Genomic DNA, 19,558 nt, shown 5'->3' on the forward strand with positions numbered 1-19,558 from the left:
ATTGTGAAAATTGTTCGACAAAACTCAATTCCGGATCCTAGCTCAAGCCCTAATACTGGGTCTACTAGACTATTGTAACATTCTCTATCTACCCTGCCCCGCGACCATGATTAAACAACTGCAAACAATCCAGAACACAGCCCGGAGACTCATCTAATCTCTGAGAAAACATGACCACATGTACCTCCACTCACACTGTCTTCTTTTTAAAACCATGAACGGAAACAGCCCAATATACCTAAACAACCGTCTAATCCGAACCAACTCAACCAGACAAAGGAGAACCCATGCTCCATTCACATACCCCCCAATTAGAGAAGTCAAACGGAAAAAACGGTATAATGGCCTCCTGGCCACACAAGCAGAGAGATTAGACCGCCAACTCTCTACTTTGCTGATTAACGACCCCTGACTAAAGAACATTTAGAAAAGAAATAAAAACCATACTATTTTAAAAATCCCTGATACCCAACAATCGAAACCAACCTAACGCCTTCCCACTCTCTACAACAACCTAATGCCACAAGAACCACCTCATCTCTATGAGCCAAGTTGACTACTCCCTAACTATTCTATAATTCCTCTGGAAATGGCCAGATAGATCCTTTTTGTAATCCGCCTTGAACCACAAGGTAACAGCGAAATAGAAATCACTAATGTAATGTAATGTAATAATTATCATGGGATCTGATTTCCAATGGCAATACATTCCAAGTTAAGGCTGCTTGCTATAAAACAGTTTGGGAAAATACTTTTTTTTTATTCCTGTTCTTTTTTTGCACCTGGAAAATGAAGCAAGAAATTTCTCCAATGCAAATGTTCTGAACAGAACTTATTAAACCTTTTCAGGCTACTGTGCCATAGTCACAGTTACAGCAATATTGACAACCCAACACAGGTGCATGCGGGTTGATTTGCAACCCCAAACACAGCATGTGAAACAGTTTGGGAAACCCTGTCTTTAAAAAATGCTGGCGTACAAGAATCTGCACAATTTGTCAGTGGATGGCGTCTGGGCACAAGCACGGGCATAGCTACCATGCCTGCATGATTATAAAAAGGGGAGAGTGTGGTGCAGTGGTTAAAGCTACAGCACCCTGAGGTTGAGGGTTCAAACCCACGCTGCTCCTTATGACCCTGGGCAGGTCACGTAATCCTCCACTGCCCCAAGTACATTAGATAGATTGTGAGCCCACCAGCACAGACAGGAAAAAATGTTTGAGTACCTGAGTAAATCCATGTAAACTGTTATGAGCTTCCTTGGGAGAACAGTATAGATAAATAAAGAGATTATAAAATAACAATCTACTCAAGTATGTGTATAAAGTATGCACCTTCATTTACATTAGCTCTCAAGTAAATGTAACTCAAGGCTGCCCAAGTCCGGTCCTCGAGATCTACTGGCAGGCCAGGTTTTCAGGGTATCCACAATGAATATGCATGAGAGAGATTTGCCTGCACTGCCTTCTTGGTATGCAAATCTCTCTCTCATGCATATTCATTGTGGATATCCTGAAAACCTGGCCTGCCAGTAGATCTAGAGGACTGGACTTGGGCAGCCCTGATGTAACTGGTCATAAGAATTGCCTTACTGGGTCAGACCAGTGGTCAATCAAGCCCAGTATCCAGGCCACATCTGTGCTTATTAAATAGCACCTATGAGCAGGGCTGGATTAATTCTTCGAGGGCCCCTAGGAACCCAAGTATGCTGGGCCTCCCTTTCTCTCCCTTCAACCCAATTCCATCCAGTATCCTTCCCCTTATATCTCTCCCCTTCCCCTGCACACCAATTCCATCAGCCCCTTTCTCTCCTTCCACCAACCTTCCATACCACCCTGCCCCCTTTCTCTTCCTCCACCAACCTTCCATACTATCCTTCTCACAACCCTTCCATACCACCCTGCTCCCTTTCTCTCCCTCCCTTACATCCTCCTTTCTCTCTCCCCCATGGTAACGCCTCTCCCCCCGCTCACTCTGCTGCTTTGGATTCCTTACTTTTGATAAGCAATCATATACACTAATAAAATGTCACAGTCGTTGTTTCATAAATGGCAAATCTTTGAATGCAGCTTCAAATTTCTCTTTGATTCAAATTGTGTTATCAACCCTTTGAATCTGGAAACTTTATGGAGGTAATTTTATATAGTCATTCTTGCATGTAGGTGGCCCATAAGCATGACAATGATCTCTTCTTACCAATACTCTTCGCCCCCCCTCAGCAACGGCAACATGACCCCCCGCGGCAACGTCCCCCCAGCAACATAAACGGGCCCTCTCCCCAGTAACGGCAATGGCCCCCCCCCCCACGCAGTAACGGCAAAGGGCCCGCCCGCAGCAACAGCAGCAACACCAACGCGGCCGAATGTATTACAGGAAAGTCCCACGATGACTGCTTCTGCCGGTCCTGCCCCTTCTGATATCACTTCTTCCAGAGCAAGTAAGTGACGTCGGAGGGGGCTGGACCAGCAGAAGCAGTCATCGCAGGACCTTCCAGTAACACATCCAGCCACATTGCCGTTGCTGCAGGTGGGCAGTCTGTTGCCGTTACTTTATGGAGGGGGGCCTGTTGCCGTTACTGCAGGGGGGGGGCCCGTTGCCATTGAAAAATAGCAAGGTGAGTTGCCTCCTTCACTGGGCCCCCCTCACAGTTTCGGGCCCTAGGCACATGCCTAGTTGGCCTAGTGATTAATCCGGCCCTGCCTATGAGATCTATCCCTAGGACTAATTGCTCATGAGACAGACAATGGCCAGACATCAGATATTCCCTGCTTCCCTCTCATTCTTCCCACTTCCAATCCTTTTTATTTTAATCCAATGTATCCTACCCATTTCTCTTCTGTTGCATGTTGTGTCTAATACAAACTCAAAAAGAAAACGTACTGTATAGTAATTTTAGCAGAGGAACCCCATTCACACTATATCATCGAAAATCAATAACACAGGACAGAAAAAACGGAAAATGAGTACAAAAAAATGGAGAAAACAGATCTCATACACGGGCAGCCAGGACTGTTCAATACGCTAAGCTATCCATATCATCACTGGTCTGAAAAAACTCCATACATTTATATTGTCAATTTTTCATTTCATTCAAACTTCTTTTTACAAAATTCATTTTCTGTCATCCTTATTATGAAATGGAACAAGAGGTTAAATCTGCCAAAAATAAATTACAATGGCTACAGCCTGGAGCAAAAAAGTTTTTTCAATTTATATTAAATGGTATGAACAACCATGGTGTGAGCAAACGTGGCAAACTTATCTTGAAATTGCATCTCTCAAAGGATCAATTATCTCTCAAACAATCTTTCATATAACTTCTATACAGACCGTGTAACCGTTCTATTTTTTACCCATTTTTAATATTGTAAATTATTTTAATATTTTGTGCAACTGTACACCACTTTGGTAATAAAAGCAGTATATCAAGACTAAATAAACTTGAAACCTATTGACAAAGAATATTAATGCCAAAATGGCCATATTCAATTTTTGTGGCCTGTATCCTGTTTTTACAAAGAAGAACCATGTGACCTACAGACATCTAAGAAATCCAGCTGGCTGAACTAATTGGATATGAGATGGAAAACAAAGCTGTCAGAGTAATCTCACAAGAATGCTATTATAAACAGGTTCCTAATTTTCTTTTCTGTCTTCCTTTGAAGTAACTATTCCCCTTTTCTATTAATATATGTTCCGCCTTTAATGACTTTTCCTTTTAATTGCTGCTTTTTCCCTTCACATATTCTACAACCCACACTAAAGTTCTCATACATGGCCCTTTTCCACAGATAAGGTCTACAATAAACTTAAATTGATATCCTAGTAGGCCCCTTGTTAGAATTCAGCTTCTTTCCTAATTATATAGGCCTCTGTTTTCAAAGTTGAGTTTCTTTCTGTAAGAATTCTGGTTTCTGGGCTGTTAAAGAGTCCCAGGTGATAGGGTCCAGAAGAGTAATTAAGACACCTGGGACTAATGGGAGATGCCATGGCAACCTATGAGTAACTCCTCTGCCCCAACATTTATTACTCCTCCAATTAAGAATACAGGCTAGGATTGTTAGGGACATGAGAAAAAAACAAATATCCCAAATGGTCAGGATACATGAAAGAAATATGTAAAAATCTTACTGCTTACTCATGGGCGTAGGCTGACCATACCGCCTAGTGTTCTCAGATACTTTTAATAGTCCTGCCCAAGTACCTTAAAAAAGAAGCCCCCAATACTGATCCCTGAAGCACACTACTACTCACCTTTCTTTCCCCAAACAAATTCCAGTCACCACCACTCTCTGTTGTCTATCCATCAACCAATTTCTAATCCAGGTCACCACTTTGGGTCCTAACTTCAGTCCACCAGGGTTATTGCTGAACCTCCTATGACAGGGGTGTCAAAGTCCCTCCTCGAGGGCCGCAATCCAGTCAGGTTTTCAGGATTTCCCCAATGAATATGCATGAGATCTATTTGCATGCACTGCTTTCAATGCATATTCATTGGGGAAATCCTGAAAACCCGACTGGATTCCAGCCATCGAGGACTGAAGTTGCCCACCCCTGAGCTAGACTATATCTAACGCAGTGGTTCCCAACCCTGTCCTGGAGGAACACCAGGCCAATTGGGTTTTCAGGCTAGCCCTAATGAATATGCATGAAGCAAATTTGCATGCCTATCACTTCCATCATATGCAAATCTCTCTCATGCATATTCATTAGGGCTAGCCTGAAAACCCGATTGGCCTGGTGGTCCTCCAGGACAGGGTTGGGAATCACTGATCTAACGCACAGCCTCAATCCAATTCTCCAGTCACCCAGTCAAAGAAATCAATCAGATTCATTTGGCACAATTTCCCCTTGGTGAAACCATGTTGGCTTAGATCTTGAAATCTCCTAGTAGCAGCAGCTCCCCTTTCATACTCAGCTTCTGCAACCAGCTCTTTGTCTAGCTCTAGAATCTCCATTTGGGTTGGAGGCTCATAGATGATTCCTGTGAGTATAGAGGTTCCATCTTCAAACTGATCCATAATACTTCTTCTGTTCTCCAGGACCCCAGTATTTCAGCTGCTTTATTATTGTTTTTCACATATAGCGCCACTCCTCCACCCCTTCTGCCATCTCTATCCTTTCTAAAAAGATTATAACCCGGTATGATTAAGAACATAAGAACATAAGCAGTGCCTCTGATGGGTTAGACCAAAGGTCCATCATGCCCAGCAGTCCACTCACGCAGCAGTCCATGACCTGTATATTAATCCTCTATCTATACCCTTCTATCCCCTTTTCCTTCAGGAAATTATCCAATCCCTTCTTGAACCCCAATACCGTACTCTGTCCTATCACACCCTCTGGAAGCGCATTCCAAGTGTCCACCATCCTTTGGGTGAAGAAGAACTTCCTAGCATTGGTTCTGAATCTGTCCCCTCTTAATTTTTCCAAATGCCCTCTCGTTCTTGTAGTTTTTGAAATTTTAAAGAATCTGTCCTTCTCCACTTTCTCTATGCCCTTCATGGGAATCATTGAACTGTGTCTCTGTGATAGCAACAATATCTAATTCAGCTTCGAACATCAGGGCTTGCAGATCCTGAACTTTTTTTTTAGCTAAACTACAAACATACGTGCTCTTTGCTTTTCAGCAACATTTTACTGGTATCTCCTGTATAGTGTTTTGTTTACTCTCTCCTTTTGTTGATGATGGTGTAAGCATTAGCTTTCCCACTGCTGTTGTGTTTTTGCATTTTCTGGGGATGGTCTTTTGATTCTATCTGCCTCCCTTTGTCACCCTCTTACTCTAGTCTAAACACCTAGTAACATACTGTTTAAATTTCTCAGCAAGTAACCTCCTTCCCCACCGTATAGAGCTGTAGGCCATCCTTGCAATATAGCCTTTTGTTTTTCCATATATTGCCCCGTCCTCTTACGTATCTAAAACTTTGTTGACACCAGACTTTGAACCAATTATTGAACTTCCCTATATTATAAAGCCTTTCCTTTCCCTTACCACAGGTAGGGAGTACTTCAGAAAATGTTACAGTCTGTACCAAAGACTTCAGACCTTCTCCCAGCTTCTGGAAAGCTTTCTGTGTTTCAAGCATGCCACTGTTGGCCAGAACATTTGTCCCCCAGGTGGATTACAGTGTCAGTTTTAGAGTCATTAGTTTCTTTTTTCATTAGAGTCAGTATGCGGCTAGTGTGTCTGCTGGCAGGGGATCCAGGAAGGCAGTTAATTTTATTTGATTCACAGATTGAGTCCCTAAATTAATGCTTCTGATAATAGAGTCCCCTAATATCAAAGAGGTTGGTTTTTTGGGTGGGTATTTTGCTGCTTTGTCAGTGCTTTGTGGGTTTCTGCTATTTTGCTTAACATACTTTGTTTGTATACTCACCTCGGAAGTACTAAAATGTGCACAGGTGTGAGTGTGTCTTAGGGATTGTCTGGGAGCTATAATTTGTGTTTAGAATTTCAAAACTCTTTTGGACCCAAGTATAGGTTCTAGGGTGGTCTGAAAAAATGACACTACATAGGTGACCTGTTATATAATTACAAAAGAACTAGTTCAACAGCGCATACATTTCCAACTTCCTCCATTTGCAGACGATGGCTGAAACAGATGATGAGGTGCGTCTCAGTAGGGCAACAGGGGATGTGTAAGTGGGTGGATATAGTATGCATAATATTGATGGTGTATGTGAGGTTCATACATATCTGTGAATCCATGGTATGATGTACATATATGTTTTCATATGCAGAGTTTCGTCTGTATCTTCCACTAAAATCTTGGGTGTAATAATAGATGATAAACTGACTTATCGTCCACAAATCAGTGCCGTTATAAAGAATTGTTTCATTAGACTTAGAATGATCCTATCACTAGCGAATATCCTGGACCCCCCCCCCCATCTCTCAACATTTTAATTCATTCCCTCATTATATCTAAACTTGACTTTTGTAATGCACTTTACAAGGGTATCTGTCAAAAAGATATCCGTCAGTCACACTTGATACAAAACACTGCCATAAAAATTATTGCTAAGAAGAAAAAATTTGGCCATGTCACTCCCATGCTAAAATCCACTCACTGGCTGCCAATTCCACACCATATCATTTATAAAATAGCACTTCTCTCCTTTAAATCTTAGACACTAAAGAACCGACCTTTATCCATAAACTTCTTATTCCACATGAACCCACACGAGTCTTAAGATCCTCTTTGCGGTACCTTCTCCATATACCATCATTGAAAATTACTGGCTCACGTTGGGCTACTTCCTTCGCAGTTACTGCTCCTACGATGTGGAACTCCTTACCTCTGTATATCAGGGCGGAGAAAAATTTAGACAAATTTAAGGGAAATTTAAAGACTTACCTCTTCCAGGATGCATATGACTCCTAAACAGATCTTAATTATAATCGGAGTTCTTCGATAATTCTAACTGCCTCCCCTTCCTCTTGTGGTCTCCCTTTTATGTATCCATTTCTTTAAATTTGTAGTTCTCCCAACTTTCCTGTCTGTTTCTGTTAGTCAAGTGTTTGTTCAGTGGATATCTGTCAATTTTGTCTCCCTCCTTTTAATATAATTTGTAAAACGCTTAGAAATCTTGATTTGCGTTTAATCAAAATTTTAATAAATGTGAAACTTCTTTATCTTTGGAGACGTAAGGTGGAATATTAGAGGTGGGGAATATATTTGTGTGAGCGTGTGAGTCATGGGTAAGTGTGCAAGTGTGTATCCACAGTGTGTGTGTGCTGGAGCAGAAAATGTGCATGTTGGCAATGTACGTCAGAGGGCTGTGTATAGCAGTGTGTGTTGGGGGTATTCTATTTGAGTGTGTTTGTTGGCATGTAGGCTTCTCTCTCCCTTGCACTTTTTCCCCCTCCTTCCCATCCCCTTTCACTATTTGCTCTCCCTAATCTTCACCACCCTTTTGTTGAACACTCACACCCCTTCTTTCCCTGCTACCTGACCTTGTTCTCTTCTAAACCTATCATTGCCTTTCTCTCCTTTCCTTCTTCTTATTTCCCTCTTGTCTTTCCCTTGTGCTCCGGCCCTATTTTCATTTCCTTCTAAGATCCTTCCTCTTCCATTATACTTCATCCTCTTCTTTCCACTTCCGTAACCTACCCGTTCCCTTATGCTCTGCCCTTTCTTCCTCTCTTCTCATTTCCTCCTCTAGCTCCTCCCTTCCCTTTTACTCCGCCTCTTCACTCACCTCTTTTCTCCTTTTGCAGGAGTTTATGATTTCTTGCCAAGCACGCCTTGTTGACTCTTGTTCGATCTTCATTCCTCCACTCTGCTTTGTGTGCTCCCAGGTGCTGGGGACTCACAGTGGATACCCTTCTTTTCCCACCCGTTGGACATGTAGATCCCCTCCCCAAAACCCCTGACTCTCGACTATTGCTCCTTTGCCCTGTTCTTTGTGGTAAAATCCTATGTATTTTCTTGTTTGTACATGCAAATAGACAGACTGACAAGCAGACAGATGAATGGACCCTCATCAACAGGCGCTATTGCTTAAACAAAACACACCTAAAATGTCAGCAATCAGGTTTTTCACCATTGCTGAAGTACATGGTTTTTCTCTAATTTTTCATGAAATTGTCTTGCCACAATTTAATAGCAAAATTTTCCCAAAATCAATCAAAAGTAGGAATTTTGTTTCATTTTGCTGAGCTCACAAGCATGCATGCTTTTAACCTAGTGAAACTTTACCAAACTGACAAATTTCAAGTTTTCACCATTAATCTGCACTGAATAGTTTGTGAATTTGGTGGAATGCTTGCTCTCCACCAGTTAGCAGATAGAGAACATGCAGTACCTCGAATGGGAGCATCCAAGTTGTCCCCATCCAAAATCTCCACATAGTCTGTCAAACATTTCTGATTCCTGTTTTCGATGGTGAAGTCCGTGAAGGAAAGCGTAACATGGTTGACTGTTAAGAAAAAGAATGAAGAACCTCAATTTTGTCCTTCTTATTGCAAGCAGTGTCCCCTGAATTCTACCGGGGGTTAATTCATAAGTCATAAGCATGCTTTATTTTAATTAAAAAAACCCAAAGGAATACATCTAGGGATATGTTTAGAGATAAAATTGGGGGCTGTCAGGAGGGCTGGCTGAGGGATCAGATATGGGTAAGGGTGGACGAGGTATATTTATTTGTGCATGTGGGGGGAGAGTATGCCGCCAAGGCAAATCTGATTATTTGAGAGTGGGGCCTCGCTGTATTACCTGTATATAATGTGGTGCTGTGTGGTGTCTACTTTCTGCGATAAATGCAAGACACATGTTGGACGTGTCCCCTGCATTTACCACACAGGCTTTGCACTTACTGTGGACTAGATTTTATGATGAACGCATAGTAAGTGCATACCTTTACCACACTAGTAAAAGAGCCCCTGAGCCTCATAATAAGGGGCACTTTCAATATTTAGAGCCAAGCATACATACTAGGTGTTCTCAAAACAAACATGCTCTTCCCTATGTACATTCTCACCTCTAAACATGCTCATTTTACTGCTATATCTGAAATAATGCAATAAATCAAAATGGCATGGCATCTGTGTTTGCAGTCCTTGTTGAGCTGATTATCCATCCTGTTCTCTTTCTGGCATGTTAATCTCTGTGTCCTTGCCTTTTTAGTCACCACTTGTGTTATACTTCCTTAGCGCTATGATTTGTTTTTGTTATTATGGGTCCTTTCAATTTGGTTTACTTTTCACCCCGTAAGTGTCTTCCTAAGTCACAGGCAGTACTTTAAAATTGCAGAACTCAGACCTTTGGGTGACCCCTTTCTGACTTTACTCTTTTATATTAAATTACCAACTACCTTAAAATTACCGGAGCTTAGGTAACTACCTACATGGACATCAGTTAAGCTTTATTAAATTCCAGGAAAACTAACTCATCCTTTCTTTTACATAAAAAATAAGCCCCTCGCCCCCACAAAATACACCTCCTTCCCATAGAAAATCTCCTATACCACATACTAAAACAGTGCCCAGAGAGACAGCTTAAACATCACAAGAGTGCAGGTGAGTGTAAATGTACCAAAGGTTGCCATATTTGTGTCCATATTTGAATATATATATATATATATATATATATATCCACATTATATTTATATCACATTAGATGAATCTGGTGTTCTTATATATAAAAACAGCAGATATATATAAAGCTGGTAATGTTTATTGGATGGTGGTGTGTGTGAAATGGGGAGAGGTACTAGAGGGTGAGAGGAATATATGAGGTGATGTCAAGGGTCTTTAGAATAAGGACTGACAAGTTTATAAGAGGAGGTAAGAAAGAAAAAGGATTGGGGAGGTTTCAAAGGTGATGTGGATGGAGCAGTCATGGGATTGGTTGGATGTTGTGGCAGGTTGGAAGGAGTCCTGTGAGGAAAGGGGAAGAGTAGAGTACACTTCTCCCTCCGTATTCACGGGAGTTAGGTGCAGAACCAGCCCGCGGATAGGGAAAAATTGTGAATAAGTTTATGGGCCGGCTCTGACCCACCCCTGCCTCCCTTCTGCGTCTCCAGACCTTACCTGGTGGTCTAGCTGTGACATGGGGCAGGAGTGATCTTCCTACACTCCTGCCCCATGCAGAGCTGTTGTCAAAATGGCTGCCGTGAGTTCCCGTTCCACAACTTGGAGATCCATCTTTACATGTTGTCACTATTTGCTGGTATCAGGCCCAGTACTGCCCCTCCCTTCTGGATTCTAGTACTATTTAGCTGAAAGAGTCCCTTAAAGGGAGGGCTACATTATATTCTCCTGAATTGTATTACAGGAAATTTCTGCTACTCTGGGCTCATTTCCTGAATTCACGTGAAATAAAAATATTCATTTCCACAATTCATTTGGCATGGTAATCATATCCAAAGGGAACAGTGTACTAAGCAGTTCTCCCATTGTTTCAATTCTGTTGTATGTGTTAGCTGAATTTATCAATTACAGCCATCTGTACTCGCGCTGCAGGGCAGCGGACATGCAAATAAAACACTGGTGCCAGTCACATCCTACCACCCACACTGTTATTGGATTGATGCTATATATGGGTATATATGGAAATTCACGATCTAATTTTGAAAAATGTTTTACCACCGTCTCAATAGAAGGAACAATCTTTTTAACAATATGCAGGCTATCAAAATTCTCAGAGGTTGATATTCAGTGGGCTTTAACCAGAGAAGGCTCGTATCTAAACAAATCCCATTGGCTAGCCTAGAGAAGATATTCAGCAGCACTTAATCTGATAAAGGACAATTCTATAGTTAAGTATCTGTGATCATGTACCCCTTGCATGTGAAAATACAGACAAAATTGTACTTACTGTATGTATATAAGGGCCCTAAGTGCTATTCAGTGAGGCCACTCTTAATATAGAGAATGACACAGGGACAAATTTTCGCCTTCCCCGCGGGATCTCTCTACCCCTGTCCCATTCCTGCAAGCTCTGTCCTGATCTGCACAAGCCTAGAACACTTTGAAATCGTAAGTGCTCGAGTCTTGTGCAGTTAAGACAGAGCATGCAGGAACGGGACAGGGACAGAACTCGCGGGAACGGGGATATTGAGATCTTGCAGGGACGGGGAAAATTTGTCATTCTCTTCAAGGATAGATTCAAGAAACAGTGCCAAAAGTTAAGCACAAAAAATTGAGTGCTAAGCATATATTCTATAATGGAAATGCTGAAGTCATTATGGTACATTAGTGTATGATGGTATTTGAGTGCCTAGCTTTAGGCATGCTGCATGAGTATTTACCCCATGTTAAAGGCAGGTGTAAATGCTTGCACCTAAATATTGAATTTCCATAGAAATCAACAGAGAAATTCTATAACCAGTGCCTAAACTTAGGCATTTGTAGGCGCCCTGCCAATGCCTTAGTTAATTGAAAAATGCCGTCAGAAACAGCAGTGTTGCAGTACCTATCAATGCCTAAATAAAAGATGGCTGGAATCATGGCTAGGTAGCTGCTTTAGGCAATGGAATGACAAAGCAGGCATGGCCAACACCGTAAGTGGCGTTAGGTGGGCTAAATCAGCTGCCTAGCCGTGATTCATGGCATGATAGGCGGCTGAAATGTAGGCCTGGAAAACCCTGATTTACATTTCAGCTGCCTATCTATGCCACCATGGGATCCTAAAGCTAGCCCACAGCAGACATAAACTGATTGTGGCAGGGGAAGTTATTCCCGATTGGCTGACCCGGCAGGGCTCCCCAGGGAGTCCTGCCAGCTCAGCTGATCAAGGGGCAAATACCCCTGCCATTATCAGCTGAGTGGCTGCAGCAAGGGATCCTCCTGACATTGACAGAAGAGATGCCCACTCCCTCCCACCAGAATCCCTGAACCACCCCAAGTCCCATGGCAGGAGGAATTCCTACTCCATCCTGCCGGAACCCTCGACCATCTGCCTCATAGTCCCATGGCAGGAGGGATGCCCTCTCCCTACTAAAGGCCCCCGAACCCATGACCCCACAACTACCAATACCCCTGAACCCCCAACCCTGACACCCCTCAAACCCTGGCACCCCTAATCCCATCCTGACCCCCCTCTCGTACCTTTTGTAGTAAGGTCGCCCGGAGGGATGCCTGCTTCCTCCGGCCTGCAGGCCCGTTTCTTCACAATGGTAGGCCTTCTCCTTCCCGGTGCATCCCGGGATGCTTCGGGAAGGGGCCTAAGGTCCTCCCATAGGAGGGGCCTTAGATCCCCTTCCTGGTATATTCTGGAATTCATTGAGAGGGCCAGATGGATGTGTGAATGACCAGGGGTGTGAATGACTGGGGCTGTCCTCACGGAGAGTGGCTGAGGAACAGGAAGTAAATCCCAGGAAGAGCCCTCAGAGAAAGACTGACTGGGAGATCAGAAGAGTCCTCAGGGTATGAATCCAGGAAAAGACGATTTATCAAGCATTAATAAAACTTGAAACTTGAGTGACTGGAAGAGCTTGGAAGAAGATGAGTTACATTCATAAACACTAGGAATTTATTTTCCTTGTTGTAACAGAGATTGAAGGTGGAAGAAGCAGGATTTGAATTTTGGCCTTTGTATGGACATGGTTAGTTTGTTTTTTTAATAATACATTACAATAAAATTGTGCACCTAATAATCTCTTTCTAGCTCTCAGCTTTCACACATGATATCCATGAATTTCTCTGATTGATCTGCTGTCCTGCGAGTAGTGAATGACACTTTCTGTAAATAAGATTTCATATTTAGCAGTCCTAAAATACAGGCATGAAAATTTGCTTATTACACACAATCAACTTCTTTTTTCAGGATGGTTTGGCTATTTAGGAGAGCCTTAATCCTTCCGGCTGGCCAGGATATGGGATTTCCTTCAGAAGAAAGGACGTGCTTTTCTTATTGTTATCTGAAAGGAGATGAGGATATTTACTGCGCATTGTATTAGCTTTGACACAGATAGTTACTCACATGGTTCCTGAGCCTGAATAATCCAACTGCAGTTTTGATTATTTGGATATCTGGCAGGATACAGAGGAGAGGACAGAGCGGCACCAATGGAATCTGTGATAATGAAGCTTCCACATGCTATAAGATGAGAGAGAGAAGGAGAGAGAGATGTATTTATTTTTCTGTATACTAAATAGTAGCTTGTATTTGTATTTTATTAATGACTGAAAGCACCATTTAGCTTGGCAGGTCCTTATTAGGGCTCTTATACATGGCCTTTTTTTCAGAACGTCACTAAAATCAAATTAACTAAGACCTCCGTTTACATAGCCGCGATTTAGGTTTCTACCGCAGGCTGGTGAGGCAAATTCTCTGATGCTCATAGGAATTCTATGAGCATCAGTGCATTTACCTTGCCAGCCTGGGGTAGAAACCTCTATCGCGGCTATGTAAAAGCCAGCGTAAATCTTTCCTTGAAAGAATTGATAAAGGATGAGCATACAGATAATGCTCTATGACCATTTAGTACCCCAGCATGAGCTGATCAAATGCAATTGCCGTATGAATTATGCTAACATATGATAATGTGGCTGAGAGGAAAACTTTTTATTTGGATGCCTCTCATATGTTTTTATAGACGTACATCATGTTCATTCCAGTTTAAATTTTTTTTTTTTTTTCAGATGCAAGAGCCCATTTCTATTTGTCAAAAATTATGCTCAAGACACAATACAGTCAGTTTGACTCTTCCCTCTATAACAGGACCCACGACCCAGTCCACAGGACATACCCAGACAGTTATCAATGTGGGATACTTTTAAGCCAAGCTATTTTACCACCGTTTCCATTTTATGCAGAGACCTAATTACTAATAACTGGGGTTAATAGTAAAATAGCACATCTTAAAGGTACCACCTTTCATTCTCTCCTATACCCTAGCCAGATGTCCAATTGAGGAGTGGTCTAGAGGTAAAGCTGCTGCCTCAGCACCCTGAGGTTGTGGGATAAAATTCTAGTGCTGCTCCTTGTGATCCCGGGCAAGTCACCAAATCCTCCATTGCCCCAGGTACAAAACAAGTACCTGTATATATGTAAACTGTTTTGAATGTGTAACCACAGAAAGGCAGTATACAAGTCCCATTCCCTATCTTGGGCCTCTGGCCACCGCCACTCTACCGCTACCTAGGTTCAAAGTCATAAGATGACTGAACACTGTGTGGAGTCTTTAAGCACTATTGTGCCCCACTGTCCCAACCCCCCTCCAATACAGACTTTCTGGCAGAGATGGCAGCTGCAGGGTTCAGTTCTTACATCTTCAGGTCCAGGAGATGGTAGAGCAGTGAGAACAATAGGCCTGGAAGGGGAATGGAAGAAGTGAGCTATCTTCCAAGCCAAGTCTGCAATGCTAGCCCCTATAATGATCCTGCCCTATTAACAGGGCTGGCCCTGCATATAACTGTATACAGGCATATAAGTGCAAAAATGCCTTCATAAAATTACCCTAGGATCTACATTAATCTATTTTAATAGATATTTTGCAAAATTAACTATTAAACAACATTGTCAATGGCTAGAAGCCCTACAGAAAACTGAATTGTTGACTTGGACTGCAATGATGCAAGTAAGACCGAACAAATAATATGACAATCTATCTTATTACTGGTTCTCAGAGTGTACAGAATGTTTCTATTGTTATACTTTTATTGTTTGCTTTTAACTGCTCCTGTTATAATTTTTTTTTTTGTATTTGATTTGTATAAACTGTTTGCATAAGTGAATATGTAAGCCATACAGAATGGTTTTCACCAGTTATATGGTATATAAAATGTTATAATTTGTCTAGATGCTGCAATACTAACCAAGGTCAAAGACAAACACTGCACTGTTACAAAATTTGTAAGAATTATAGGCCTCATATAAAAAATAAATAAATCCCATGCTCTTAAATTAGGCTCCTAAATTGATGCCCTATTTTCATCCAAACTTAGGTGCCTAAGGCCCTTATTTTGGAATCTCTGTTCTTCTTTGGGCATCTGAAAACCAGCATTTAGACATCAATATTGCATGGATGTCCAAATCCAAATTTTATAAATACAGGATATGGATGTTAAAAACTGCTTAATGTTCTTAGGGGAAGGGGGGTTTTCTTGGCATGTAACGTCCTGCATCTTAAGGCTGTGAGGTCATCCCAGCAGCAACTCAGCCCCAGATCAACCAAGAACCACCTGCATGGCAGTACATATAATTGCCACTGAGCCCATAATAACAATAATAATAATAATTTTATTCTTATGTACCGCCATACCAAAAAAGTTCTAGGCAGTTCACAACAAGCTGAGCTAGTACATGCAATACGGATGAGATATAACAAATTAGAATGATGGAATTTAAAAAAACCCAAAATGCATGTACAATATAATGCAGATAAAATACATCAAAGAGTAAAAGAGAATACAGTTAAAATACCTGCTTAACAGGCGATAAAGATAAGAACATAAGAAGTTGCCTCCGCTGAGTCAGACCAGAGGTCCATCGCGCCCAGCAGTCCGCTCCTGCGGCGGCCCATAAGGTCCATGACCTGTAAGGTGATCCTTGTCTAAATCATTTAATCCCCCTTGTCCTTCTATCTATACCCTATCATAACCTATCTCTACCTCTATCTATATCCCTCAATCCCCGTATCCTTCAGGAATTTATCCAATCCTTCTTTGAAACCCAGTAGTGTACTCTATCCTATCACAACCTCCGGAAGCGCATTCCAGGTGTCCACCACCCTCTGAGTGAAAAAGAATTTCCTAGCATTGGTTCTAAACCGGTCCCCTTTCAATTTCTCTGAGCGCCCCCTTGTTCTAGTGGTTCCCAGTAGGCTAAAGAATCTATCACTTTCTACCTTCTCTATACCTTTCATGATCTTGAAGGTCTCTATCATGTCTCCTCTGAGTCTCCGCTTTTCCAGGGAGAAGAGCCCCAGCCTTTCTAACCTGTCTGCGTATGAAAGGTTTTCCATACCTTTTATCATTTTCGTCGCTCTTCTCTGAACCCTCTCAAGTATCGCCATGTCTTTCTTGAGGTACGGTGACCAATACTGGACACAGTACTCCAGATGCGGGCGATATAGCGGCAGGATGACTTCCCTCATCCTTGTTGTAATACCCTTCTTAATAATACCCAACATTCGGTTTGCTTTCTTTGAGGCTGCTGCACATTGTGCTGTTGATTTCATTGTTGTGTCCACCAGCACACCCAAGTCTTTTTCAAGGGTACTTTCCCCTAGCACTGATCCCCCCATTTTGTAGCTGAACATCGGGTTCTTTTTCCCTATATGCATGACCTTGCATTTCTCTATATTGAAGCTCATTTGCCATTTATTTGCCCACTCTTGTTTAGGTCCCTTTGTAGGTCTTCACAATCTTCCGCGGTTCTAACCCTGCTACAGAGTTTCGTGTCATCCGCAAATTTTATAACTTCACACTTCGTCCCCGTTTCTAGGTCGTTTATAAATACATTGAACAGCAGCGGTCCGAGCACTGACCCCTGCGGGACACCACTCGTGACCCTCCTCCAGTCCGAGTAGTGGCCCTTTACACCAACCCTTTGCTTTCTGCCTGCCAATCAGTGTTTAATCCATCTGTATATGTCCCCTTCCACCCCGTGGTTCCACAGCTTCCTAAGTAGCCGCTCATGAGGTACCTTGTCAAAGGTTTTTTGGAAGTCGAGATAAATGATGTCTATGGGTTCCCCTTTGCCCATCTGGCTGTTTATCCCTTCAAAGAAGTGCAGTAAGTTCATTTGGCACGATCTTCCCTTGCAGAAGCCATGCTGGCTCGCTGTCAGTTGTCCATTTTTTTCTATATGCTCACAGATGCTGTCTTTTATCAGTACTTCTACCATCTTGCCTGGAACTGAAGTCAAGCTTACCGGCCTGTAGTTCCCCGGGTCACCCCTCGATCCCTTTTTGAAGATAGGTGTACACATTGTAGTTCTGGGTCTGGGGAGAGCACAAATAATGCTAAAGGTGTTCAAGTAGCTCAAGCGGGAATATCCCGACTGAGATGTAACAAAAATACAACATGGAGGGCTATGTACGTCAACGCACACAGTTTGGGAAACAAGATCCTGGAATTGGAAACAGAAATAAAGAATGCCGACCTGAATGTGGTGGCGATATCCGAGACCTGGCTCACAGACTCCCACGGGTGGGACATGGTCATACCGGGTTACAACTTGCTTCGCCGGGACAGGGAGGGCAGAATGGGAGGAGGTGTAGCATTATATACTAAATATGACATTATGGTCACAAGAATCACAGACGTCCAGTACACTGGGGAATCCCTTTGGGTTAATATGGCCAGAGGGAAGGACAAATGCCTGTATCTTGGCGTAATTTACAGACCCCCAAGACAACAGGATGACCTGGATATAGAAATTATCGGAGATATAGAAAATATCACCTTGCGTGGGGACACAGTATTGTTAGGTGACTTCAACATGCCTGATGTGGATTGGGATACACTTACCTCTGCTTCCGGCAGCAGTAGGAGGCTATTAAACTCTATGAAGGGAGCTGGTCTCAGGCAACTAGTGTTGGATCCAACAAGGGATCAGGCAATTCTGGACCTATTACTTACCAAAGGAGAAAGCGTCACAGAGGTCTCGGTGGGCGACACATTGGCCTCCAGTGACCACAACATGGTATGGTTCAATCTTAGGAAAGGTTTCATTAAATCTACCACACTGACCAAGGTCCTCAAATTCAGGGACACAAACTTCCAAGACATGGGTTCCTTTGTTCACCAGGCGCTACAAAGCCAAGCAGAAACCGATAGCGTGGAAGAAATGTGGTCGACTTTGAAAGCCGCAATACAGGAAGCGACAAACCGCTATGTTAAATTAATAAGTAAACGGCGAAGGAACAATAAGCCGCAGTGGTTCACTGCGGAGATAGACCTCATCAAGGAGAAGAAAAAAGCATTCATCTCTTACAAACAATCGGGGAAACAGGACTTTAGAGCAGACTACCTGACCAAGTCAAAAGCCGTCAAAACAGCAGTCAGGGAGGCTAAATTCCACATGGAGGAATCTCTGGCAAAGAACATCCAGAAGGGAGATAAATCCTTCTTCAGATATATCAGTGACAGAAGTAAAAACTCAGGGGGGATTGTACGTCTTAGGAAACCAGACGGAGACTATGTGGAAAAGGATTCGGAAAAAGCCCAACTGTTAAATTAATACTTCTGCTCAGTCTTCACCCGAGAAGCGCTGGGGCTTGGCCCTCAGCTACAGACAAGGGTTGACTCAGTTGACCCGTTTAGTAACTTCGAGTTTACACCCAGCAGTGTCTACGGTGAGCTGTCAAAGCTCAAGGTTAACAAGGCAATGGGGCCTGACAACCTGCACCCCAGGGTGCTTAGGGAGTTGAGTGAGGTCTTGGCGGAGCCACTGTCCGCGCTCTTCAACCTCTCCCTTAGTACAGGCAGTGTCCCATTGGACTGGAGGACGGCTAACGTCATTCCACTCCATAAGAAAGGCTCAAAGATGGAGGCTGCAAACTACAGACCAGTGAGTCTAACATCGATGGTGAGCACACTAAAGGAAACTCTAATCAAACTCCAATTGGATAAGCTCCTGGATGAGGAGAATCTACGGGATCCCCGTCAACATGGATTTACTAAGGGGAGATCATGCCAATCCAACCTGATCAGCTTCTTTGACTGGGTGACGGGGAAGCTGGATGTTGGGGAGTCCCTGGACATTGTGTACCTGGACTTTAGCAAAGCATTCGATAGCATACCACACCGCAGGTTGCTGAGCAAGATGAGTTCTATAGGATTAGGTGACATATTGATGAAATGGGTTGGGAACTGGCTTGAAGGTAGGCTTCAAAGGGTAGTGGTGAACGGCACCCCCTCCGAAATGATGGAGGTGATCAGTGGAGTGCCACAGGGCTCGGTCTTGGGCCAGATCCTATTCAACATCTTTATAAGAGACTTGGCAGAAGGGCTTCGAGGTAAAATAACATTATTCGCCGATGACGTCAAACTAAGTAATGTAGTGGGCAAATGCACAATGGACGAATATTCAATGCCCGACAACATGATGCACGACCTGCTCCTACTGGAGCGCTGGTCTAGGAACTGGCAACTCAGCTT

At 42.9% G+C, this 19,558-nt stretch overlaps 1 protein-coding gene across 2 annotated transcripts in view; it reads right to left on the reverse strand.

Annotated features, from left to right (window-relative positions):
- Window positions 1-19,558, reverse strand: part of CUBN (cubilin) — a 494,825-nt gene that overhangs the window by 203,903 nt on the left and 271,364 nt on the right. For both annotated transcript variants that reach the window (XM_033931276.1, XM_033931275.1), the window contains exons 33-34: window positions 13,431-13,547; window positions 8,812-8,925 (exon numbers count right to left, since the gene is read on the reverse strand). In XM_033931276.1, the coding sequence (XP_033787167.1) occupies window positions 8,812-8,925; window positions 13,431-13,547 (231 nt within the window). The remainder of the gene's footprint in view (window positions 1-8,811; window positions 8,926-13,430; window positions 13,548-19,558) is intronic.

This window comes from Geotrypetes seraphini, chromosome 2 (assembly GCF_902459505.1).
Source record: "Geotrypetes seraphini chromosome 2, aGeoSer1.1, whole genome shotgun sequence".
Classification (NCBI taxonomy): domain Eukaryota; kingdom Metazoa; phylum Chordata; class Amphibia; order Gymnophiona; family Dermophiidae; genus Geotrypetes; species Geotrypetes seraphini.